The sequence below is a fragment of the Thamnophis sirtalis genome, unplaced genomic scaffold, assembly GCF_051295495.1.
Source record: "Thamnophis sirtalis isolate CommonGarterSnake01/CBP01778 unplaced genomic scaffold, rThaSir2_p1.2 scaffold_3, whole genome shotgun sequence".
NCBI lineage: Eukaryota > Metazoa > Chordata > Lepidosauria > Squamata > Natricidae > Thamnophis > Thamnophis sirtalis.
In genome coordinates this window covers 106,562,925-106,590,075 of record NW_028261383.1, presented here as the reverse complement: position 1 = coordinate 106,590,075, position 27,151 = coordinate 106,562,925, and the positions used below count along the sequence as shown (strand labels likewise).

Sequence of the window (27,151 nt, the reverse complement as noted above, 5' to 3'; positions counted from 1 at the left end):
ACTGGAATTCACAATCCCCCTAGTAGTAGCTAAGTCCCATCAGCAATTGCATTGACAACCTTTTTGGAAAACCTTCTGTTTTAAGACCATCTGCTGACAAGGGCAGAAAGTGGAAAATAAATAAGGCCCACACAGGTTGTATTGTGGCTCAAAGTTTTCCCACTCTGTGAGAATGATGCTTGCCAACAGGCATCCAGGGTCTCCAAACAATAAAGCTCAATATACAAGAGCCCTGTAGTACCAGAATAGCATTGTGTTCATGCAGTAAGTAAGAGGAAAAACTGCAAAAGTAATTAAGGAGGTAGCTATTGAAAGTGTGTGTGTATATAACTCTCCCATACATAACTACCGTAAACACAGAAGAGATGCACTTTATCTCCTTTATTCTGATTTTATACACTTTTAAAAATAGCAGAAGCTTCTTCTAATAATATAGCTTTTAGAGGCACCCCAATGGAATTCTCAACATCTCTTAGTTATATGGACTGAGAAAGAGTGAAACTTAAGTAACTGAACAGAACAGTGTAAAAATATGTTCCATATACATTATCTTTTCCCAACAGGCTCAGTTGCAGGAAAGAACTTTAAGGCCAAGTAATTCCCCTCTCCCCCATCCTGAACTGAGCTATGGATGTTTAAGGATATAATAATGTTGAGTTTTAATTTTAAAGAATGATGCCTACATCCACATACCACAAGTCAGAGGTCAGGAAAGGTTAGCCAAAGGAGTAGCAGTCAAGGATTCACTTCAGGAATATTCAGAAACGACCCACAAGCATGGAATGCAAAGTATGTATGGGACTGTGCCTCTTGCATTTCTTTTTTAATCTCTATTTCCCTTCCTACCAGACAATCCAGAGACTCATCACTTAATTGCAACACAACTCCGATTGGACAAAGCATTTCAGCAATAAGATTCTGTACAAGGGTTCGGCCTCAGGAAATGACACAAACCCTGGGAATCCGAAGTGAGGATGACCCTCTCCACAATGAAACTTACTCCTGCTTCCCTTTGAGGGATCCATCAGTGGCGTCATGCGTTCTTCTGTCACTGGAGATTCTCATTGATCCAGGTCATGGTAATGCGAAAGGTGCTTTTTTCAAGAGGCAACTGGACTTCTGGTTTTTCTTTGAAGACGTTTCGCTTCTCATCCAAGAAGCTTCTTCCAACTCTGACCAGCTCCCTGCAAGAAGTATAAATCTTTTCACTCCCCCACCATCCAGTCAGAGCTGAAGAAGCTTCTTGGATGAGAAGCCAAACGTCTTCAAAAAAAAAAAAAAAAAACCCCACACACAACCCAGAAAGTCCAGTTGCCTCTTGAAAAAGCACTTTTGGGACTTCTCCTGTTACGTTTTCCATCCTGACATCACTGCCAGCCTCCCCGGCTTCGCTTCATTTCTCTTGGCACAAGAGACGGCGAGCTAGTCGAAGCGCACCGCAATCCGGACAGTTCTGACAACGTTCCATCATGCCCGCCTTCACTTTAAAGCGGCTCTCCCATTCTCCAGTCACGTTCACAAGCCTTTATAGCCCAGCCTCGCCCTGACCGACGGGATCAACGCGACCCAAACGAACGTGGGACTTGGTGACGACGATACTTACGCGTTAATATCATCCTGACTCGGTCGTCCGGATAACTGGCGTGGTCGCTCCTGCTTCACTCTCTACCCATCCTTAAAAATACAGCTCCGCAAACCAAAAGACGCCGTCCGCCGTCCGTGCCAACCGGCTCGCCGAAGAGAAGCTCAGCCCAAGAACCGTGGAGGCGCCTCCAAAGAGCTCGCCCGCCGCTTAGATGCGTGCTCTTGCTCGGTCGCTCGCTCGTTGGCACCGTAAGCTCCCCCCCCCCCCGTTCGTGCAACGCGAAATATGATGCGCCCGTCCCGCTTGTAGAGGGGAAATGGGCGAGGCGGGGCCTTGGCTCCTCCCTCCTCGCCGCCTTTTCTGGAGAAGCGGAGATTTGCAGATGCTCTCACTGAAGCCTTCGCGAATTCTGTGGTTTTGGTGCGGACGGAAGAATTTGGAAAGTCGAAGAAACGCTATCACTGACACGTATACATTAATGTATAGATCCGGATGCAATCAAGGGACCGATAGCTCTTGATTGATGGTCAGGTACCTTTCCCCTGTTCCTCCCCCAGTTTCTTAATATCAGATCATCTGACCAAAGCCTTGTTTATGCTATGAATAATAATGATTTCTCACTGATTTCTCAGAAGCGGACGGAATCATTAATCATTAGATCTGTATTTCTCAATCTGAGAAGGTTAAGATGCCTGGATTTCAACTCCTTGAAATCCCCAGCCAGTTAAAATCCACATCTTTTACACATTACCCATAAGCATCATCAAATTACTATTGAGCAGAGACTGACCAAGCATATCCAGCAGGTAATCCTATATCTGCATGGAAGGAAACATGCAGTGAAGTACCTCAAGGTTTTGTCTTAGACCTAACTCTTCAACATCTTAATAATCTAGATGAGGGAAACAACAACAAGCTAGGGAGAATTGCTAATACCATTTGTCCCTTATGATATAAGGTCTCCTGCCTTGGGCAGGGGGTTGGAGAAGACCTCCAAGTTCCCTTCCAGCCCTATAAATCTATGATTCTGTACAAAATTGCATTGTGACTTAGCATTTTGTATGAATGCATCAAATAATGGCTTAACTAACAAGACATGATTAAACAAGCTGTGTTGTAGTATGCTGTAGTAACCCATTTCTAATGTCTTGTACTGTAGGAATATAGGCCAAGTGAATCCAAACAGCTGCAAACAAAACTGCTTTCCAGACAATATTCCTGTTAGCAGCGCAAGTAAAGCTACAGATATCCGCCATTTTGTAGAGTGCTATAAAGTTTTGTGATGATAAAATGTATTAACGGACTACAGTTTTCTAGTTGCAAATGTAGGAAGTTAGCACCCACTCCTCTACTAGCATAATGAAATATCCTAGGAAATATTGAAAAGGCAGAATATTATTTCCCTGGATAAGAAATGGAGAAGCATGTTTTTAGGCAGGAAACAGACTCAATAGCCCCACCTTTCTCAATTGGCCATTAGGGGCCCTGAGCACTAGCTCCATAACAAATTAGGATTAGCTTTCTACAGAAACTAACCACATGGCATATGGGAACTCAACCAAACTTGGACTCAAAATACAGCCTAGAGAGTTGCCCCTTCATGGCCTCATGGGAGTCTGACAACCAATCAGAATACATTTCTTACACAGGAACAGGAAACAGAGAGGTGGGGCTGAACAGAGAATATAAAGACAGGAGCTTTCAGCATCTTGCTCTCTTCTTCACCCAACATCTTGAAGCATGTGATCACTTTTTCTGTTCAGTACCTCAAACCATGTGGTCCTGTCCACCATTAAGCCATCTTTCCAAACAGCCTCCATGTTTCCAGTGTCTCCCCCCTACCTTGGAGCTGAACCCAGAAGGACATTTCTTCAAACACAAATAAGGGAACAAGTGATAAGAACCCCATGCCCAATCTAAGAAGTGCCTTCACATCTCAATACAGTGACAAGCATTGGCAACTAAGAAAGATAACTAAATAGAAAAGTTTGGAGAAAACATTTGTGTTTAGTTATCATTTTGCTTACTGTTTCCAACTGACTTACAAAATATAAACACAAATTCTTGATGAATGGGCACATTTTAGAGTTGGTTGTGTTTATCTTATATATATCACTTGGAGCCAAAGGATAACAAAATGCAAACAAGTCTGACAATTTAAAATGAAAAAAATGCAAATAATAATTCACTTGCATCTGTAAACTTTTCCGGACTATCTATATTAACTAATTCCTACAGTGAGCCAACATGCCATAATCTCTTCTCAAGACTGTATGAGCAGAACTGAAGAACTTTGAATGCATTTTAAAGTGCTTAAGTCATTTTGTTGACAAATGTCCATTTTAGATGGGTTTAAAAATGTTGAAGACTAAATTGTCTTTTTCTCAATTTGTGCATCATTTTTCTTAAATGTTGCCTCAGTTTTAAAACTTTTCAATAACAGTAGCGTTGATCATTTGATATACACATTTAATCATACTGTTTGTGATTGAAACTACCTTTAGTGGTCTTGTGGGAAAAGTAGATGTATCTATATAAAAATAGAATTACCTCTTATTATCCAGAGATACAATTGTAGAAAATGAATGAACAACAGACTGTACAAATTAAACATAGAGGAATCTAAAATTCTGTCTCCTGCAAAATACATGCTGAACAAAGTATTTGGAAGAAAACAGGAAGAAGAGATATAAGCTTTTACATGTTGTAATCAGGCATCCTAAATTAACTGGCTGAGACAGACAAATCCTTTGCTTTCGTCTAGACAATCACCAAAGCTTGATCGGTAGTAAATTTAAGTGTTTAGTGTTGCTTAATTCTGTACAATTTCTTCAAATAAGTTTCCCAGGTATTTATTGTTACAACACAATAGCATTATCCCAGAAGAAATATGCAAGTAGAATTCTTCCAGTAACACCAACATCTTCATTTTATATAGTTTGTTAAGGAAAAGGTTCTTAATGATGGGAAGCATATAGAATTTCTGTATTGTCTCTCATACACTTTTAAATGTATTTGTTTAAAGCACTTATATAATTCCTGATCTCACATATTATAATCCCAGGAGGCTCACAGAGCAACAATACACATGTGAAATTTTAAAAACACACAGACAACAAAAACTACTTGTTCCTCAAAGGCAATATATTCCCACACATCCATATCCAGCTGCACTCAGTGGCAGCCTCACTCTACCCCAATGTTATGGGAAAGTCCAAGTTTTACAAGAAGGCTATGAAATTGGAGGACTGCCAGATCACAGGGAGAAGGATATTCCACAGGGCAAGGGCTACCTCAGAGAAGACAGTCTTCCAGGATTCTGGGAGATGACAGCATTTAAGAGAGGAGACCTACAGTAGACCTACCCATAGCTGAGCATTTTGGTAGAAGGGTGAGATCCCCTTTAGGCGAGGTGGTCCCACAATCTCCTGGCCCTATGTTATTCAGGGTTTTAAAGTTGATAACCAGTAATTTGAATTGCACCCAGATGAGACTATGAGAAGTGCAGCACATGTGATATAGTAGCGATATTATATGTGCCAACCATAGAACACCAAAAATTGCACACAGGGCTGAATTCTGGACTTGCTATAATTTCCAGATAGTCTTCTAGGACAGCCCCAAGTAATGCACAATGTAGTAATCTAACTGGGAAGTGATTAGAGCATGAATGGTTGTGAACAAAGCCTCCTGAACCAGGAATGGGTGCATTTGGTACATAAAATAAATCTATGTGAAGGCCCTCCTGGCTCCCACTGCTACCGTTTCCTGGAGCAGGAGCTGCAAATCTTGGTGAACTCTATCCAACTGATGTACTTAGTCACTTCCAGCTGGCATCCAACTGTGACCAACGTTGAGCAATGTTATCTGACAGATGTCAAGAATATTTCTGTTAATCCTGTGCAGACTAAATGGAAGAGAAAAGGCATACAGTATGTGTGAGAGTGAAATGGTTGCACAAGACCGGAAGACCTCTTCTCATCCATATGCATTCACTGGATGATCTTTTTAAAGCTTAGGTCACTGGGCTTTTTTTTCCCATGGGCCAAAGCAATAGAAAACCTTTTTTCCCTCCTTGAGGTATACACATGACCATCATGATGATCAGTGGTGAGGAATTACTGACAATACAATGTCTGAGAAACATAGGTCCTGAATCCTGTTTTATGTAAAAAATACCTGGGACCAGAGACATGCAATGTAAATTCTGTTAATGAGCTATGATTCACCTGCAATGACGATTCCCATACATATTTTCTTTCTTTAAAGAGAATAATGCAGAAGCTGGGACCTGCTTGTATGTCGTTAAGCATTTAAACTGTATATTGCTTCCAAATAGCAATAGCTACTTAGACTTATATAGCACTTCATACTGCTTTACAGCCCTCTCAAAGAGATTTAAAGAGTCAGCATGTTGGCCTCAACAATCTGAGGATGGAATCCCACCTCAGAAGGATGGAAGGCTGATTCAACCTTGAGCCGGTGAGAATTGAACTGCTGGCAGTTGTCAGAATTAGATTGCAATACTGCATTCTGCGCCTCCATGGCTCCTACAATATTTGTCTTATTTGTTTTCTTTTCCCTAGTATGGATTGTGTTAGGCATGCACAGATGCAATTTTATAAGTGTGCTATTAATAATAATGTAGCATTACAGATTGTAGAGGACAGGAAGGCCTGGAGGAATGTTGTCCATGGGTTCTCGATGGATCAGGCACGACTTTGCAACTAACAACAACAAGCATTACAGCAAATTAACAATTCTGCAGCTAAAGCAAAATAAACCAAATAAAAAGTAGAAGCACATTTTGGGACTCCCGTATCCTTATTTCAATAAGAAAAACCATGCATATGATATCCAATCAGATTATTTTAAACAAAACCCCAAACTATTTCAAGATTATAAAATAATATTTAAGTCTAAATAATAGGGCAAATAAGGACAACCTGATTGCTAAATCTGGTGTCCCAGCTCATACTCCACCCATTATTTGTTAAATAAAAACATACATTTCTTCCCTTAAATCAGATCTTGGCTTACCATCTCTCGCCCAAAAGAAAGCTATCCTGCTTAGTTTGCACATAAGATCCAGTTCCAGGATTGGATAAAATGAACGCAAATGAATTGTGGGGAACAGTAGGTTCTTTCTACAGCACATGAATTTATCATGTAGACTAAGGTTGGGCAACTTTCCCTCTGTTACAGGGCCCATTTCCACAAGAGTTATCGACTGAATTGCTTGCCAGGGCCAAAACAAGTAGTAGGCAATGCCAGAGGAAAAAGTGGGTGGATCTATCTGTTTTTCTTCCCCCTTTATAACAGCCAAGATTTAGGCAGGCGTTTTATTTATCTGTTTATCTTGCAAATGCTAAATGCTACTATGTTTGCCACATTAGTGAAAATATGGAGCATGATATTGGCATTCTGAAATGGCATGCTGATTTGAAATATGTTTTTGATTAAGATCATAAAGGGCGCACAATTTATATTTTAAGTGAATTCCTGAAAATTTTTTAAAAATAAAATTTATAGTAAGATCACTAGGTGTCATACCCAGCTGAGTAAAATGTGTAAATCACAACACATCCCAAAATCTGTCAGAAGAAAGTTTGTTGCTATTGTATTTCTGTTGCTGATTTCTAACTCATTTGTCTATTTTGATATTGATTATATATTTTATTTTAATCACCGAGTTTTTATTGGAGGATTATGGTGATACAAGGACAGTTTAGAACCCAGGTTCTTTCTGAAATTATCTTCCTAAACTTCTGTTAATAAGGGACTGGTTGGCAGTATTTTAAGTATGAAAATTCATTAAAGAAGGGAATATTTTCACTTAGCTAGGAATATAATCTAAATCTGAGTAGGAAAGGAAATGAGGGACACAGAATGAAGAAAAGTGATTTGAACAATGAGCTCTTTAAGCATTTGAAGGCTATCTTGCTGAGATGCCGGTGTGGGATAATATATTTCATTGTCCATTTTGTGGGATCTTCTGTACCGCCTGCTCCAACAAAGCTCTTGCTATGTATTTAAGAAAAACAAAGCCAAGTATAACAAAGTGTCACAAGTTTCATTTGGTCCCTCAAAAGAAAACACAACCCAAATAAGCATTGTATTGCTAGAATTTTTCACTGCTTTTGCATGTACTATAAATATAGTCATTTAACTGTAATAATTAGTGTTGTTAGGTGCCTTGAGGACTGTTTTTAGTCTGACAGTATCTTGAGAAGCAAATAATATGATTTTAAGGCACTTTCTTGTAGATTAGAGGTGTCAAACTCAATTTCATTGAGGCCGCATCAGGGTAACCTTTGACCTCAGGGGGGGGCGTGGTGACGATGGGTGTGGTGAACTCAACTTCACTGGCTCCTGAAGCGCTCTGCCAGTGAAAATGGACACCAGGGAGGCAGGCTGCAGTTTTATGAGCGACCAAAGCAAAGGCTTTCAAGAAGATTAAAAAAACCTAAATCTGTCAAAAAATACAAATGCAATGTCTAAATATTGGCTTCAAGTATTGGTCTCATATCTTCTGAGTTATATAAGAGCCAAGGTGGCGCAGTGGTTAAAAGCAGCACTGCAGGCTACTGCTAGATCAGCAGGTCAGCGGTTCAAATCTCACCGGCTCAGGGTTGACTCAGCCTTCCATCCTTCCGAGGTGGGTAAAATGAGGACCCAGATTGTTGGGGGCAATATGCTGACTCTCTGTAAACCGCTTAGAGAGGCCTGAAAGGCCTATGAAGCGGTATATAAGTCTACTGCTATTGCTATTGCTAATATAGTCCACAGTTTAATAATTCAGATAAACCAGAGCACATTTACAGAAGTTCTGTGAAGAGAGTTTGAAGGAATTGGAATGTTCAACCATTAGAAGACTAGACATGTGTTGGTTATGCTTTTCAACTACTCAAAAATATACTACAAGAAGAGAAGGAAAATTTCTTTTCTATCATCCCATTGTGCATTGTGTGGAATAATAGATTCAAGTAATAGGAAGGTTCTGGTTGAATGATAGAACAATCAGAAACCAATTACCGGTATTTAGTGAGAATCCAGATTTCTTTTCAATGGATATGTTCAAACACGAGCTGCAAACCCATCTATCAAGAATACTTTAATTTTTCCCATAGTCAATGCAGGGTTGGCGTGGATGATCTAAATGGCAACTTCCATCTATATGATTCTATTTTAAAATAATGCCTTTAACATTTGGGGAAACTTATTTTCCTTCCAAACAAATTGCTAACATATCTTTGAATTTGAAAAGCACTGATTATGTTACCTAGTTTGCGTAATGAAATGTGTGCAAGAAAACAAGAAAGCTCAGGGAGTACCAAGGACCCCTCATGTCAACACTGAACAAATATTGTCCTTTATTAGAATTTTACCTTTCCACTGACTTAATATAGATACTTGTGAACCCCTATAAGAAATGTTAAATTAAAGTAACTTAAGTAAAAGTAAGAACATCTATGATATACATAGATGTAAGAATATCTATGAATACCTTATACTCAAATGGAGTAAAAATGCAGAGCACACATTCTTGACAAATTACATATTTGAGACCAGCACTGTTGCAATAACATGGAATTATGAGTAGTCAATTGCCCTCTCTTACATATTTGGACTCTTATGAATATTTGGAATATTTCCTATATAAAGTTGCTCTTCTTGTTCTTTTTAACAAAGGTATGTAAGGAAAGTGCCTAAATTCTGTTCACAAATGTCTATGGGGATTCTCAGTCATTCAGGTCATGGTTGTCCCAAAGGGTGCTTTTTCAAGAGGCAACTGGACTTCCTTTGTTTTTCCTTGAAGATATTTTGCTTCTCATCCAAGAAGCTTCAGTGGAATGCAATGAGACATGTGCACATCTGTACTTTGGATAGAAACGAAACAACCACAAACATATGGCAAAGCATAGGATAATAAACCCATGAGGACAAGATTCAGCAGTCCATCTGCATTTGAAAGACTCTTGAAGACAACACAGTACACAATCTGGACAGAGTTTCAAGGGGGCCATTTACATTAAAATTGAGCTGTCCCCTCTCAACAAGGGGGATGGGAGAATGATACCACCTATCTCCTGTTTACAAAACAGTCCCTCCAGCAGTTGTAAAAAGGTTTCACGCTCATTTGTAGATTCAGGTGACCCTGAGGGCACAGATAAACTTCCAAGTGGCCTCAACCAGTCACAGAAAGAGTGTCAACCACCAAATAGCTGCAAGGAATATAAATCCTTCCATTGCCCACCATTCAGTCAGAACCGAAGAAGCTTCTTGGATGAGAAGCAAAACATCTTCAAGGAAAAACAAAGAAAATCCAGTTGGCTCTTGAAAAAGTACCTTTGGGTCACAAAGTAAACCTCATTTCAATGGCAGGACCTACTGTTACCCATTTTAATTCATTTTTAAATAGCCCTACTTTCCAACAAAACATTTTATTTTCTTCAACCTACTTGATTTAGAATTATGTAATGTGTTTCAACTCTTAAGACCCACTTTATGCAATTAATGTATATAATGTATGGCTTAGCATCTGCTTTGGCGACAGCCCAGTGAAGGATCTGGGCCATAGAGAAAGTCAACAGATAATCTTTTTCTCCTTTCAAGTGTATCCCAACAGAAGTCAAATTATGCAAGTCTGCTTTCGACCTACATTACTGCCAGAAGCAGCATTGCCTACACCCTCTGAAACATGCCATCCCAGGGAGAGCCTGATCTAAGCTATGATAAGCTTTCCAACACATAACGTAACATCAGGTTGCTGTGCAAGTTGCTCACCACACCTTTAAACATTTTCTCAACCGATTTGGACATTTACCTGAGTTAACACATAAATCAGATTCACCAATATGTTTGGGGCAGTTATCAAAAACTTTTTGGTAGATTAAAACACACACTCAATACACAGTGGACCTCTGTCTTTTAATCAAGTTACATTTTTAGCCAAATGTTCCCAATCGTCCTATTAAATATGTCTATTACTATGCTCCTCTCTCACTGCTACTGCTATGTCCAAAGATACATATTCCATATAGTTAGACAGAGTCATATTTATTGTTGAAAGCCTAGCTCACACACAAAGACATCAGTTGTACAACTTTTTCAGAGTAAAATATCACAGCAACCTCTGTTCAGGCTCCTTTCTCTGAATCTGAATTTTCCATAAACAGTCATGAAACTGTCCAGCAGCTATCTTCTTTGTTAACATTCCATCTGCAAATCCTCGCAAACATCTCTGAATATCCTACATAATTTACTTTGCAATTCTCATTATGGATTGCTTTCCTACTGTGTGCCTAGAATTTGCACGTTACTACTACCATCCCAGGGACATAGTAGCTCAGTGGCTAAGACACTGAACTTGTCGATCAGAAAGGTCGGCAGTTTGTCAGTTCGAATCCCTAGCACCACATAACGGAGTGAGCTCCCGTTACTTGTCCCAGCTTCTGCCATCCTAGCAGTTTGAAAGCATGTAAAAATGCAAGTAGAAAAATATGGACCACCTTTGGTGGGCAGGTAACAGCGTTCTGTGCACCTTTGGCGTTTAGTCATGCCAGCCACATGACCATGGAGATATCTTCGAACAGCACTGGCTCTTTGGCTTTGAAACGGAGATGAGCATTGCCCCCTAGAGTCAGGAATGACTAGATTACAGTGTTTCTCAACCTTGGCAACTTGAAGATGTCCGGACTTCAACTCCCAGAATTCCCCAGCCAGCAAATGCTGGCTAGGGAATTCTGGGAGTTGAAGTCCGGACATCTTCAAGTTGCCAAGGTTGAAAAACACTGGACTAGAACATATGTGCAAGGAGACCCTTTACCTTACTGCCATCCCAATAACCAGTTTTGTGTAATGCTTAAGGCACTGGGCTAGAAACAGAGATTGTGAGTTGTAGTCCGGCGTTGGGCACAAAGTCAGCTGAGTGACCTTGGGCCAATCACTTTCTCTCAGTCCTAGAAAGGAAACAATGGCAAACCACTTCTGAAAAACCTTGCCAAGAAAACTGCAAGAATTTGTCTCTGAGAATCAGACACAACCGAACAGAAAGATGGGAGGGGGAATCACAGGCCCCAAAATTAAAGCAGGATTGGACTGGTTAATATTAGCAGAGCATCATTAGGAAATCCTAGGGCTTTAGACAAAGCTGGGACTTTAAAAAAAACATAGCTCAGCTGTTCAGCAAACTCTCTACATATTGCTGCCAACAAAATGTCATCAACCTGCCCACATAAAGTTAACAAGAAACAAGCTCAAGTTGAGGGTCATTATCAGTATGCTTTGGATATAAACTGCTTATCTTCTAGATAACTTCTCCTAAACTGTCAAGTCAGAATAAATATTCCAAACGTTTAACAAAGGAGTTTTGCCAACTTATTCCCTGTTCAGTTTTCAGTAATGAAATCATATAACATTGCACAATAACAAATGCATCACGTAGAAACAAATGGGAACTGGCAGCTAAAAGATGACTCTCTAGATCACAAAGTTTTTTAAAGTCGGAGTTAGAAAAAGAGAGAGGAAAAAAAGAATATTTAATGTAAATAAGTAATATAATTGAGAAGCCCGTGAGAAGGAATTTCATAAACACCAAATTTTTAAAACTCACTGGTCCCTCTTTGCCTTTCCACAGATGTTTCTTTAATGCTTTCACAGGCAGGTTAAGAATAGGAAAGGTGTTCCATTAGAAGCTCTGAATGCAGGTAACTGCCCTTGGCATTGGACACAAAAAGGTCTGGAATAACAAAGCTACAGGAACCATTGTTGCAGTTTCAATAATGATGTCTTTTGCTTTAGTAGCCCTTTTGCAAAAGTGGTATTCAGCAGGTTCTGACCAGTTCTGGAGAATCGGTAATGAAAATTTTGAGTAGTTCAGAGAACCGGTAAATACCACCTCTGACTGGCCCTGCCCCATCTATTCTCTGCCTCCCAAGTCCCAGCTGATCAGGAGGGAATGGGGATATTGCAGTATCCTACCCCTGCCATGCCCACCAAGCCATGCCCACCAAGACACACCCACAGAACTGGTAGTAAAAATGTTTGCATCCCACCACTGCCCCTTTGGTTTAACATTTTCCTGAAACTAGTAGGAGATAAAGATGCCATAAGAAAAGAAGGCAACAGGCATTTCAGGGGGTCATCACACTATCAGGTATTCCTTGGATTTTTGCAGAGGCATTTATGCATAAACATTCTTGCTCTGAACAAATGAAAGGTTTCCAGCTGCTGTATGAAGCCCTGTGGCTCTTAGAAGCTACTTAGCCCTGTGACTTTATTGCATTTTGCAGCTACCTGCAGCAACATTGCTTTAACTTTCTCCAAGGTGACTTTTTTGTGGGGGGGGGGGGACCAAACAAATCCTCAGCTCTGCTATTCTCCTAAGCAGTGCTACCATTTCTCCTGTTTTCCAGGAGTAACTTAAGGGGCATTTCCTATATTTGGCTGCCTCTCTGAATTTTGCACTAGGAGACTCCAGTACTGCCAGGGCTTAATATCAAGTCACATGAATTTTCTGATACATTCTTCTGTAACTGACGAATCTCTCCCCCCCCCCTCTTTTCACTTCCAAGTTGAGTTTATTTGCTTTGGATGAAATACAGTTTTGAAGCCTCGCAAAGAAAACTCCTGCTTCACATTGAGAAATCTGAAGAGTCTTGACAGCATATGAAACAGTCCTTTGTTTTAGCAGTTAATATAAAAGCTGGCTCTAGGGGCCCCATCGTAAAACACAAATACATCATCTGTATGCCTGTCTTCATTCCATAGAACAAAATGGTTGGGATGTGCCAGCAGACAGGAATACCACTGGGTAAACACCACGGAGGGCAAGATATGTGCAAACAATCCAGCCGCAAACAGACATTTTCTGTGATGTATTGAACAATACAAGGATGTACTTATGAAAGCAGCAAAAGAAAATGGAAAGAAGGCACTAGATTGTTTTAAACTTGTAGAAAATACCAGCAGCAAAAAAAGGGATGGGGGGTGGGGCTGGGAACTCATTTTATCTTGGGAGATGATAAAAGGATTTAAGGCACTTTCTTTTGGTAGAAAATGATGGAGGGGAAGACTTTATGAGGCCTGAAACAAAAGTAAAATTGGCATAAGCAGTCTTTAGGAATCTTAAGTGTTTAGAATGAATACAAAGAAGCAGCGCTTTTAAGTGAAGGCTTTGTGTCTGCTGAAAATCAGCTCACCGCACCAGCTCTTCCATTCTTCCTGGTTTTATAGTGGGTTATTTGTAACCAAGACAAAATTGGTTTTCCTTAACCACTAAAGAACTTGATATGTCCTGCTTTCCTATTGGTAGGAAAAATCCAACTCTCGGCGCCTGCACTCAAGACAACTATTACACTTTTCACCTTGGTGTCAAAAAAGCATCAGTTCCTGATGCCTATATATTCTATAGGCAATGTTCAGAACCTTGTCCACACAGTGCTGTTATCTCAGCAACAGGCAGCCATAGCACCAACTATTGGAAAAAACAGCCAATTGCAAAAGTGCCTTCTTGAGAATGGGAGACATGGTATTCCACTGGTTTTCTCTTGGACCAGGGGTTGTTGGCAGAGGAGACAAGAGATCAACCCTGAGGCTCCTGCTTTTGAGAGACTTCGGGGTTCTACTCTCACCTTACTCCTATTTAACCTCCATGTGAATCTCAAAATATTATCAATATTTTGATAATACTCAGGTATTCCTCTCTCCTCTGGGCTGACCAGGTTACATTGTCAAGATTCTTTCCCAGGACCTAGAACATGGTTGTCAAACTCACAATATCACATTGCCATCATATGATGTTTCATGATGTTTTTTCCATTTGTGGATCTGAGGTGGGCACAGCCTGCGTGTGACGCATCCCACCCTTGGGCCGCAAGTTTGTCACCTCTGACCTAGACACTGGAATGAGGGAGAATATGATCCATCAGAAGCATGGGAAACCAAGTGGCTATGGGTTTAAGTCTCCCAAGATCCAGAGAATTTCTGTTTTTAACCCTGCAAAGAGATATACTTAGAGACATTACTCTGCTGACAAAGCTATGGTTTTCCCAGTAATAATGTATGGCTGCGAGAGTTGGACCATAATGAATCAAGAATTAATACTTTTCAATTGTGGTATTGGAGAAGACTCTTGACAGTCCCTTGGATTGCAAGGAGATCAAATCAGTCAGTCCTAAAGGAAATCATCCCTAATTATTATTTTGAGTGAACAGATATTGAAGCTGAAGCACAAATATTTTGGCCACAAAATGAGGAGAGGCAAAAAGAGAAGAGGATGGCGGAGAATGAGATTGCTAGTAAATTTGGATTTAGGCAAACTGGGAGACAGTGGAGGGCAGGGGCCCTGGATTGCTGTGATTCTTGGGATTTCAAAGAGTTGGACACAACTTAGAGACTGAACAACAACAACAAGAAGAGGGGCACTTCAGTGGTGGGTTTCCTTTTTTTAAACTACCGATCCGCTCATGTGCGCACACAACGCTTCTGTGCATGCGCAGAAGCATCTGGGTGGGTGAGTGGGTGGAGCCTCCTGCTGCTGCCACTACCGGTTCATCTGATACTGGCCGAACCGGCAGAAATCCACCTCTGGTGCACTTCCTCTATCAGAATTGGTACATCACTTGCATGTCCTTGTGGACTCATGATTCCTGCTTAAAGTGTAGCTGGCAATAAGGTTATGAGAATCTTTGAGTAGGTTTTTATTGTACACAACTGCATCTGTTCCAGGAGGCCTTGCAGTGACTCATGCCTTAGTTACCTCCCATATGGATTACTGTAATGCACTCCACTTGGTTGTTTAGTGAGTCGTGCCTAGTTTTGCAACCTTTTTTTGACACAATTATTAAGCAAAGTACCATCGTTGTTAAGTGATTCATTGGTCATTAAACAAATCCAGTTTCCCCCATTGACTTTGCTTATCAGAAGGTCCAAAGATTGAAAATCTCTGCAAATGTAAATATATGCCCATTGACAAATGCCCCAATTTCGATTGCATAACCACAGATACGTTGCAATTATCGTAAGCGTAAGGAACAGTCACAAATTATTTTTTTCAGCACCATAGTAGCTTTTAATGTTCACTAAATGAATAGTCATAAGTCAAAAACCATCTATGTACATATATAGCATGATTGATCTAAGAGCCACACTGGCTTCCAGTGGGTTTCTTGGTGTGATTCAGGGTGCCGGTTATCACTACAAAACCCTACATGACATGGGGCTAAGCTCTTTGTAGGACTACTAGTCTCCTTGTGTTTCTGCTTTCCCACCACATTTACCAATAAAGGGTTTAGGTCACATTCACCAAACAGCATCATCTTATTGCTGTCTCTGTGGTCAGTGCTTGCCCTATGGAGTGCTTGTCCCCTGGAGACCCAAATGTTTCCCAATCCCATTAGCATTTTACAAGGCACGGAAGAGATGACTGTTCTTCCAAGATCAGGAGGCTAAGTGACTTCTGGTGGTTAATAATGTTTTCTTATTGGTTGGATTGGATGTTTACGACTTTGAAAATTATGCTTTGGATTGCTTAGACAATTGTTATTAACTTTGCATACTACAAGAGTCATTTGTGAGATGGAGCCATAAACATTCCATGTATGTGTATAGCAAATCAACCAATCACTCCCAGTTTGCAGGAGAGATGATCACTTTGCAGTCGGGAAGCAATGACTCAGATTTGCTTTCTTTATGAACAACCAAACATCTGTGCCCCACAGGTTCCAAAAACATGAGTAGGAGTGGCACTAGCAGTTGATTTCATGTCTGTTTTGTGTTGCATGATGATGGGGGTAAGATTTCTTTTCTTTTATTCCAGGAGAGATGGTAGTTGATGTGGGAGCACTAACTGAACGATACTGTAGGTTTCACACTCGCCTCTTGGTCATTTGGAGGGAATGCTGATCAGTTCATTTTGTTGCCTATGAGTTTTCAGCATTTTGCATCAGCTTCAAAGAGCTTAGTATGGAATTGGAAAACAGAAAAAAATGGCAGTGCCCAAAGAGTTTCTCCTATTGCAACATAACAGGATTTACTTCTTGTTGCTCCAACTTTTCTGCCAGGTGAGCATGTCTTATTTGGAACTCATTAGATGGTGAATGAAATAACTTAGGAAATTATATTTCCACATGTGTCATGTATTATGCTCACACATACAGTAATTTAATTTGATTCGTAATTATATCCATCGTTTGTACTGTGTCTTTCCAAAATAATTCACTGCTCTGGTGTTTTGTATTTTTATACAGATCTCATATGTTGTTTCTGTGAATTTCATGCACTGTGCTGGGTTTTGCTACATCACACTAAATAAATAAATAAATTTTCACATGCTGTCTGCTGTATTTTTTGAGGGGGGGGGAGAACATCACATAAATATTACATTTCTGACTGTGGAAAAAAACCATGTTTTTACCCTATTTGTTTCCCCCATCTTTGCTCAGTGGAAGTAATACGTAATAGTAGCAGAGTTGAAGTTAGTGAGCGGGAATTGTTTATTTTCCTAGGAAATTTCAAAGAAACAAATAAGAAGAACAATTATTTTTAGAGCAATACCCTAAATAAAGGCATCTTAATTGACTCATACATCCAAGTGAGTAGAAATAATAATGGAAGGGGGGGAAGCCAATTGAATTTCAGACCTATCTATAATTCTGTATTCATATTTGAATACTCCCTTTGCCTGAATGTATGTGGACATTCTTACGAATTATTGCATATCTCCCAGAATTCTATTAATCTGATGAAGAACTTATTTTGTGATGTACCAACCATGACGTAATAATACATTTTAGCCATTAAGGCTGTACTGATGCTGGAGTTAGGGCAATATGAATCATTTTTTTAACATGATCTGGAGATGGTGATAGACTAAAATTTTCAAGAGCCCATTCCACCATATACCTAAGTTATAGTGGGGTTTGTAGCTCAGTAATAAGTGCTTCCTTTGCAGCTTCTGGTTGTGGCTAACCTACAATTTTTATTGCAGAATCTTGAGCAGGCTTGCCAATGGGTAAAAGAACATCACTGCATTTCCCATAGTTATTTTGCATATTGCTGTTTTTCATTGGGCAACATTTGAACAGCCATCCAATTGTCAGAACGTTTGACTAAATAATCCTGTCTTGTTCCAGGAAAGCTGTTCTTGTGTTCTTAGAAGTTCCTACATGAGTTTTATGCATGCCAAATTCTATTACTAGATGCTATTTATCCTTTGCTTAGATCAATTAGTGATACAACCACTGAAAAATTAAGATATTATTCTAGTGTACATGGAAAGACTAAAACATCAACACACAATAGGCATTCATTAGCTCTTTAATATATTGTGTAATTAAATGGGATCCGACACTGTAATTTCATATCTTACTAAAGGCCAAATCTATATTACAAGATTGCAATAAAATGTGAATATAATAAAAGAAGGTAAAATAAATTAAAATAAAACCCATGTTCCTTGGCAATAAGATCCATGTTGTTTGGCCCTCATTACAATCTAGAGTTGTACTATTTGAGACTTGAGGGCCATGAGAGCCTTAGGCAGGGCGTAGAAGACAACTTTCCCACAAAGTGGCTATCATTTTATTATCTTTAATATGATGGAAGAGGAACTTGGTTAATCACTGGAGATGCAGAACTTGGTACACATCTCTAATGTTCAGGATAGCCTTTAGCCCAAGAAAAAACTATCCATGACAGCTGTGTAATATATCCTCAAATGCTTTTGAAGTTCAGAGTAGATTTTGCAATATTTGCAATTCACAGTCATCAAATATTCTGGCAATCTTGATTTTAGACTTTCTTCTTTAAATTTAAAACTACATTTCATTTCACCACTAGATTATCTCAGGAAGAGGTGTTGAGGGATAGAAAACACAAATCCAGGTTAAGCGTTCATAGTACCTATGGTCCTCCAGAAATCGCTCAACAATGTAGCCATCATATCTCATCTTCAAGTGGACTTGCTGACAAGTACAATTCATTATGTTCTTAAAGCTACATAAATCTCACCTCTGCTTTAGGGTACCTAGAAAGAATTCTAAAAACACTGAGTCTTTTTCTTTCAAGTACTTTGGGGAACAACTAAGAGAGTAGTCTTTTAATGAAAGTTATCTGGAACGACTTCCAATTTTAAAAAGTCCAGCCAAAAACCCCTTTGGAAAGAGAATGGATGGCAGTAAAAATTTAAAGGAAATCACTTTTTCCTGTGATTTTTGAAGCAATAATCTGTCATTTATTAGATGTTCCAGTCAAGAATAGTTAACAACTAAAATTGTCTGCACCTGAAAGACAGTTATCTGCAAAATTATGCCATATGTCAATGGTTATAATACTGTTGATTGTTATTTTCTTGAAAGGATAATATGTGGGTACGAACATACACAGCTATAATGAGTTGTTTTGCACATTTCTCTGTGTTCTTTCTGGGTCTGTGCCTGTTGACTCAGTGAAAACATGGGAGGTAAGAAGATTAAAATGGATACATCTAGCTTTTGTTACTAAACAAATTGCAGCATCCCTAGTTTCTAATTAATACTACTTTCTGATACAAGTAGTCCTATCAGTACAGTAGTACTATTGTAGTACCTCTTAAAATAATCTGTGATGTTCAATAAATTTTGAAATAGCAAGTCAATGAATATGCATTTTGCTGACTGTTCAATGAGAAAGGTAGTTTCTAATTTTAGTTTGGTCTAGTAGCACCAGGCTGGAAACCAGGAGGCTATAAATTCTAGTTGTAATTTAGGCATGGAATACAACTAGGTGACTTTGGGACAGTCACTTTCTCTTAGCCCAACTCACCTCACAGGATTGTTGTTATAATGAAAATTGGGGGGGGGGAGGAGCATTAGGTATGTTTGCAACCTTGAATTATTTATAAAAAATAATAAATGTGGGATAAAATAAATCTAAAAAGAACCAAATTATTACTACAAAATTAGCCTATAATTAGCATTGAAATGTGATAGACATATTAACATACTGTATATTATTTAATATTAAAACAGCATTCCATTACTGTGCATTATATATCTTTAAATCTATAAAATCTATTCAAGCTAAATCTTCAGTTGGCAAAAACCTTTCCAGTCTAGTGAATGACCACTTGTGGTTTTATAATCACTACTGTGTTTCCCCGAAAAAAAGACAGGGTCTTATTTTCTTTTGACCCCCGAAATAAGCACTTGGCCTTATTTTCAGCATGGTCTTATTATTTTTGAGGTGCAGGAGGTGGCAAGCATGGCTGCTGCTGTGTTGCAATATTTTCATGGAGGGCTTATTTTTGGGGAGGACTTATTTTAGCGCATGCACTCAAAAGCCCAATTGGGCTTATTATCCAAGGAAGTCTTATTTTCAGGGAAACAGAGTACATTATATATATATATATATATATATATATATATATATATATATATATATATATATATATATATATATATATATATATATATATATATATATATATATATATATATATATATATATATATATATATATATATATCAATTATTTTGCTGTTATGTTACCTATGGTATGCTATCTATGGGATAGATATAGCAGAAAGACCCCAAGATTGAACCTTCCCATCTATTGCCATACTGTAGCTGTAGTTTCATTGTTTGAAGTGGGGGGAGAATACTTAGGTTCTTTTGTCCTTGGGATAATGTTACACACTTTGATCAGGATCATAACTGTATGTAGACAAACAGGTAAGCAGAGCAAAGTCACTCCATGAGAAAACGAAATGTTGTGTCTATTGGTCTTGAAAACCTACTGTATATATGGAATGATCCTAGTTAACCAGATACAATCCCAAAAGAGGCTTTATTAAAAGAATTCTAAGGATTCTTCACAATCCCAAATGGGAGAGTTTTCTGTTGAAAGTGGCGTGCTGCAGCTCTTCTACTTTTCAGTTGAAGTGCAGCAGAAAAAAAGCAGCTAAAATAGTTGCTATTTTCCATGTAGGCCGTTGACGAAGCACGGTAGAGTGTTCTGAATGGAAAAAAGAACCCCTTGTGAGAAGGGGAAGGAAAGGATAAAACTGGATTGTGACCTCAGCTACTTTGCTTGCCAAGGGTCTCTCCTGCCAGCCAAATCTCTCTGTTTGGGCAATATTTTCATCAGGTGAATGGAATGTATTGGCCAAAGAACCTACAGTGCCTGATTCCCACCTTAATTTAAAGTGGAAGCTCTCTTGATAACTGTGGAAAGAAGAACGGATTTCTTGTGCCTAAGATTAACATGACATATAGAGATGGAAGTGGATCAACAATTAGTGTCTTAAGAAGTTGGTGGATAGACAATGTTCCTGTGGTGCTGTAGTGATTCTTGATTGATTCTTGGTTTATTCTTCATGTAGTTCTTCTCACAATATTGTCTAAAGCAAAAGGGATAAGGGGCAGTGATCTGGTTAGTCCTCTGAAGTGTTGGGATTCAGCCAGTTCGCACCTATTCGGGAGAACCGGTTGGTAAACTTCTAAGTAGTTCAGAGAACCGATTGTTGGAAGAAATCTCCTTTTGTTTTTTTCCACTTTACAGGGCTAATCCTGTAAGGAAGGCAGGAAGGAAACATTCTAGTGTTGTTTCTAGCCTAATCTTTATTGACCTGCTTACAGAAACTGCCTCTCCGGTTAACCCTTATTACATTGTAACAGCTAAGGTGAAGCGTCCATTGACCTGAGTGACCGTGAGTTGGCCACACCCACCCAGTCACATGACCACCGAGCCCCACCTACCCAGATGGTCATTAGGGCAGAGAACCGGTTGTTAAATTATTTGAATCCCACCACTGCACTGCATTGAGGCCTAAGCTTTGGAGGCCGCAGCTAAGTCATGTCAAAAACAATGACAAGAGAAGACACAGGTTCACTTTGTGAAGAGTTCTTTAATGGTGCAGTTTTCCCAAATACTCAGCTATTTTTTTTCCAGAATAGAGCACTCTTGCCCTACATGTAGTTTCTAGCATTCATTTCCATGGACTTCATCATAAGCATGGGGAAGAATGAGGTGGAGGGAACCGACCCAGCTCCCCATCTTTGACATGAGCAACTAAAAAAAGGACTTATTGTGTGTGTGTTTGCATGCATGCACTGAGATACACATGCTTTCTCTTTGGATGTATGGTACAGCAAAAGAATCTGAATTAAGAAATGATAGGAAGGAAAAAATATAAACCAAGCACCCAATAAACAACATTTTCTTAATAGGATGGTGTGTGTGCTATTGACAAAACATTGTAATAGTTCGGGGGTTATCAGTTATAATAATAATAATAACAACAACAACAACAACAACAACAACAACATAGCATTATTATCAAGGACTCAGTGGCTCAGTGCCTAAGATGCTGAGCTTGTCGATCAGAAGGTCGGCAGTTCAGCAGTTTGAATCCTAGTGCCACCATAATAGAGTGATCTCCTGTTACTTGTCCCAGCTTCTGCCAACCTAGCAGTTTGAAAGCATGCAAATAGGAAAATAGAGACCACTTTGGTGGGAAGGTAACAGTGCTCCATGCACCCTTGGCATTTAGCCAATTACATGACCACGGAGATGTCTTTGGACAGTGCTGACTTTTTGGCTTTGAGAAGGAGATGAGAACTGCCCCTAGAGCCAGAAACGATAGCATGCATGTGTGGGGGAACCTATATCTTTATCAGTTAACACAGATTCTTATCATAGCCAACAACTCAGAGTTCCAGTTCTACCTTTCCAGAGAAAGACAGACAGCATCAAACTCTTAGCCAAAAAAGTGTCCTTTGAGTAACTTAAACAAGAGTAGGAAATACACTGGGAAGATAATCCTTTTTTTACCTTACCACCCAGTTATTCCCTGCTGTGCTAAAGGTTAAACACACAAAAAAGGAAGTCCACCCAATTTTCGAATCATATTAATAAGTTCCGTGTAGCTTTCCATACAATCTTTGCCAACAACCCAAGGATATTACTTAAGAGCACAAAGTGCCCTGTATTTATTTTTCTTTGTTTTTCTAGAGCTATAATGAGCTCATATTGTTGGCTAGAAACAAAGTGCTGGCTTTTAAACAGGAAGGCCACCAAAGTTTGGAAAAGAAGAGGGGTGTTAATAGTTTATTCTATGCTTTACTTTCCTGGGAAGGGAAACAAAATCTCTCACCCTGTCTCACAAAATAGAAAACAATTAGAAAAGAACACCTAATCCTTCTGGAACAGGTAGCTATTGAAAAACCTGTAGTTTGTTATGCAGAACCAATTGAGTAATCATGTAACAAATGGGGGGGGGGGAGCATAGCAAGGGAGAAAACATTCACACCCTGATTAAGTTCTTGGATATATGACACAAACATGAAGTTATCCATTTTCTTTTCTATCTGGATTCATTATAAGGTCCCATCAGGTTGAAGGACCAGGCAAGAAATTACATCATTCTAAATGTTGTTGCTGGATTTTGTAAAATTTGTCCTGCTTGCCGGCTCATATGTGCATCATGTTGTTATGAGATACAAAGGGAAACAACTCGGTTGAACTATGCATCACATGCAAGATATGTCCCTGAGTAATGCTTTGCTTTCTTTGCCATGCCCATATTTACATGGCTTCCTTAAGGCAGTCTTTGGCCCTTGATTTTGCAATAATCTCTCTGTCAATTATATTGTGATGTAGGAAAGGAGCAGGCAGTCTTTTGAGACACAGAGGACGCAGCCCTTGGCTTTAAAGTGACAAACCAGAGATGATACTCCAAACAGTGGGTGGGGCCATGGCAAAACTAAAATTAATTACATGGAGCTAATATGATGATTCCCCAAGGGTTAACATTCACCTTCTGTCACATTAGAATAGAATAGAATAGAATAGAATAGAATCAGGAGTGGGTTCCTGCCAGTTTTAACCTATAGAAGAGGTTCCACAAATCTACAGTGCCATTTAGAGCCAGTTCCAGCTCCCTCCCCCGCCCATCCACACATCATCAAGATGAAGAGTGAGAGGAGGAATTCTGGGAGTTGAAGTCCACAAGGGTCTTGTAACTTGACAGCTTTAAGACTTGCACACTTCAACACACTTGTGGAGGTCCGATAAGTCCGAGTCGAACCGAGCACTCTTGACAACCTGCACCAAGGATTACATCAGGGCATTGAGGGCTGCCAAAAGAACACATATTGCCACCTTGGTTGCGTCCGCCAAGTCATGCCCAGCCGCCCTGTTTAGGATTACCCGCTCCCTCCTTAATAGGAGGGATGTGGGAGACCCCTTACAGGGTAGGGCTGAGGACTATGCCCAGTTCTTGGCGGACAAAGTTGCTCGGTTTCGGTCGGACTTGGACTCCACCGCTGTAGATCCAGCCGAGACACAGGAGGGTTACTTGGCAAACCATCTCTGGGTTGAGTTTCAGGATGTTGCCTCTGGGGATGTGGACAAGGCCATTCGAGCTGTGAGTGCCTCCACCTGTATTTTGGACCCGTGTCCCTCCTGGCTGGTTGCCAACAGCAGTGAGGTGACACGTGGCTGGATCCAGGCGGTCGTGACCGCCTCTCTTCGGGAGGGGCACTTCCCCGCCGCACTTAAAACAGCGGTGGTGAGACCCCTCCTGAAGAAACCATCCTTGGATCCAGCTATCTTAAACAACTATCGTCCTGTCTCCAACCTCCCCTTTGTTGGGAAGGTTGTTGAGAAGGTGGTGGCCTTCCAGCTTCAACGGGCCTTGGAGGAAGCTAGTTATCTTGACCCCTTCCAGTCCGGCTTCAGACCTGGTTACAGCACAGAAACCGCTTTGGTCGCATTGACCAATGATCTCTGGAGGGCCAGAGATGGAGGCAATGCGTCCATCCTGGTTCTCCTTGACCTCTCAGTGGCTTTCGATACCATCGACCATGGTATCCTTCTGCGACGACTGCGGGAGGTGGGGGTGGGAGGCACTGTCTTACAGTGGTTCTCCTCCTACCTCTCGGACAGGTCGCAGTCGGTGTTGGTCGGGGGCAGAGATCGTCCCTGAGGCCCCTAACATATGGGGTGCCGCAGGGTTCGGTCTTATCCCCCCTACTATTTAACATATACATGAAACCGCTGGGTGAGATCATTCGGAGGCATGAGATAAAATACCATCAATATGCGGACGATACGCAATTGTATCTGTCCGCCCCGTGCCAACTCAATGAAGCGGTGGACGTGATGAACCGGGGTCTTGAGGCCGTTAAGAACTGGATGAGTGCTAACAAACTGGTACTCAACCCAGACAAGACCGAGTGGCTGCTGTGTTTCCCTCCCAACAATTTGGCTAATATTCCATCTCTCAGGCTGGGGGGTCAAATTCTATACCCCTCAGATAGGGTTCGTAACTTAGGAGTCCTCCTGGACCCACAGCTGACTTTTGACCATCATTTGTCGGCTGTGACCAGGGGGGCTTTTGCCCAGGTTCGCCTGGTCCGCCAGTTGCGACCCTACCTGGAACGGGAGGCTCTCGCAGCAGTCACTCGAGCCCTTGTGATCTCTAGGCTGGAATACTGCAATGTGCTCTACATGGGGCTGCCCCTGAAGTGCATCCGGCGACTGCAGTTAGTTCAGAATGCGGCCGCGCGAGTGATAGTGGGCGCACCGCGGTTCGCCCACATAACACCCATCCTCCGCGAGCTGCACTGGCTACCTGTTGATCTCCGGGTGCGCTTCAGGGTGTTGATGACCACCTTCAAAGCACTCCATGGTAGTGGGTCTGAGTACTTGAGAGACCGCCTCCTGCCGATTACCTCCCTCCGACCGATTAGATCGCACAGACTGGGCCTCCTCCGAATCCCATCCGCCAGTCAATGCCGACTGGCAACTACACAGAGGAGAGCCTTTTCTGTTGCAGCTCCGACCCTGTGGAATGACCTCCCCGTCGAGATACGCACCCTCACCACCGTCCAGACCTTCCGCACAGCCCTCAAGACCTGGCTATCCCAACAGGCCTGGGGATAGGTTTTGAATTTCACCCCGCCCGAGTGTTGAGTGTTGAATGCATGTTGTGTTTTTTATCAATTTATTTTGTTCACATATTGTTTATTTTTGCATTGCACCCCCTTCCCTATGATTGTAAGCCGCCCTGAGTCCCCTCAGGGAAAAGGGCGGCCTATAAATTCTAATAAAATTAAAAAAAAAATGAAATGCCAGAGTTCCTGAGCCAACATGACTAGAGAAGGAATTCTGGGAGTTGAAGTCCACAAGTCTTAAAGCTTTCAAGTTTGAACACCCCTGGGATTTTTTTTCTAAAGGGTTAGGGGTGCAAGGGTCTTGTAACATGACATATTTAAGACTTGCGTGTTTCAAATGCCAGAGTTTCTGAGCCAACATTTTGGTTGCTAAGCAAGAGCATTGTTAAGTGAGTTTCACCACATTTTACAAGTTTGCCACACCCACCCAGTCACATGACTACCAAGCCAGTCCCACCCAGACACATGGCTGGCAAGCCACTCCCACCCAGACACATGGCTGGCAAGCCACTCCCACAAAGCAGGCCACACCTACAGAAGAGGTTCTAAAAAAATTTGAAACCCACCACCGAACAGAATAGAAGAAAATTAGAATTAAAATTAGAATTATAATAGAATAGAATGAATGGAGTAGAGTAGAGTAGAGTAGAGTAGAGTAGAGTAGAGTAGAGTAGAGTAGAGTAGAGTAGAGTAGAGTAGAGTAGAGTAGAATAGAATAGAATAGAATAGAATAGAATAGAATAGAAATCTTTATTGACCAAATGGGATTGGAAACACAAGGAATTTATCTTTGGTGCCTATGCTCTAAGTGTACATAAAAGAAAAGATACATTCATCACAAATAATAAAGTACAACACTTAATGATAGTCATAGGGTACAAATAAACAATCAAATCATAATAGGAAACAATCAATATAAACTGTAAGGATACAAGCAACTAAGTTATAGTCATGCAGTCATAAGTGGGAGGAGGTGGGTGATAGGAATGATGAGAAGATTAATAGTAATAGTAATGCAGACTTACTAAATAGTTTGATAGTGTTGAAGGAATGTTTGTTTAGCAGAGTGATGGCGTTTGGAAAAAAACTGTTCTTTGCTATTACAATTGCAATTGCAATGAACAGTGTCGAAGCATTCTTCCATTTCAGCCTTAATTGAAAGATCCATTTGTTTTATCTTTTTTATATCATAATTTTTATTAGAGGTAATCCTTGACTTACAACAGTTCATTTAGTGACCATTAAAAGTTACAGTGGAACTTTAAAAAATGACTGATGACCATTTTTCACAGTTACAACCTTTGCAGCATCCCCATGAACACGTGATCAAAATCCAGATGCTTGGATTCTTAAGACTGTTGCTGTATCCCAAGGCCATATGACCCCCTTTTGCGACCTTCTGATAAGCAAAGTCAATGGAGAAACCAGATTCCCTTAGCAACCGATTTACTAACTTATCAACTGCAGTGATTCGCTTAACAACTATGACAAGAAATGTTGTAAATGCCTCACTTAACAACATAAATTTTGGGCTCAAATGTGGTCATATGTCGAGGACTACCTGTATTTACAGAAACTAAGATTTAAAAAAACCAATGCAAACTAAGGAAAATAAAGAGATTAAACA

At 40.4% G+C, this 27,151-nt stretch overlaps 1 protein-coding gene across 3 annotated transcripts in view; it reads right to left on the bottom strand.

Moving 5' to 3' along the window:
* The window catches only part of LOC106547061 (rho GTPase-activating protein 7), a 92,307-nt gene that overhangs the window by 33,231 nt on the left and 31,925 nt on the right, over positions 1-27,151 (bottom strand). Inside the window, exons 1-2 of one of the 3 annotated variants that reach the window (XM_087709670.1) lie at positions 1,604-1,849; positions 1,001-1,184 (exon numbers count right to left, since the gene is read on the bottom strand). The exons of 1 other annotated variant lie outside the window; for it this stretch is intronic. In XM_087709670.1, the coding sequence (XP_087565796.1) occupies positions 1,001-1,037 (37 nt within the window). In that variant the 5' untranslated portion in view covers positions 1,038-1,184; positions 1,604-1,849. Of the gene's footprint in view, positions 1-1,000; positions 1,185-1,603; positions 1,850-27,151 lie in introns of those variants that run through there. One more of the 3 variants, XM_087709671.1, reaches the window with a different exon arrangement.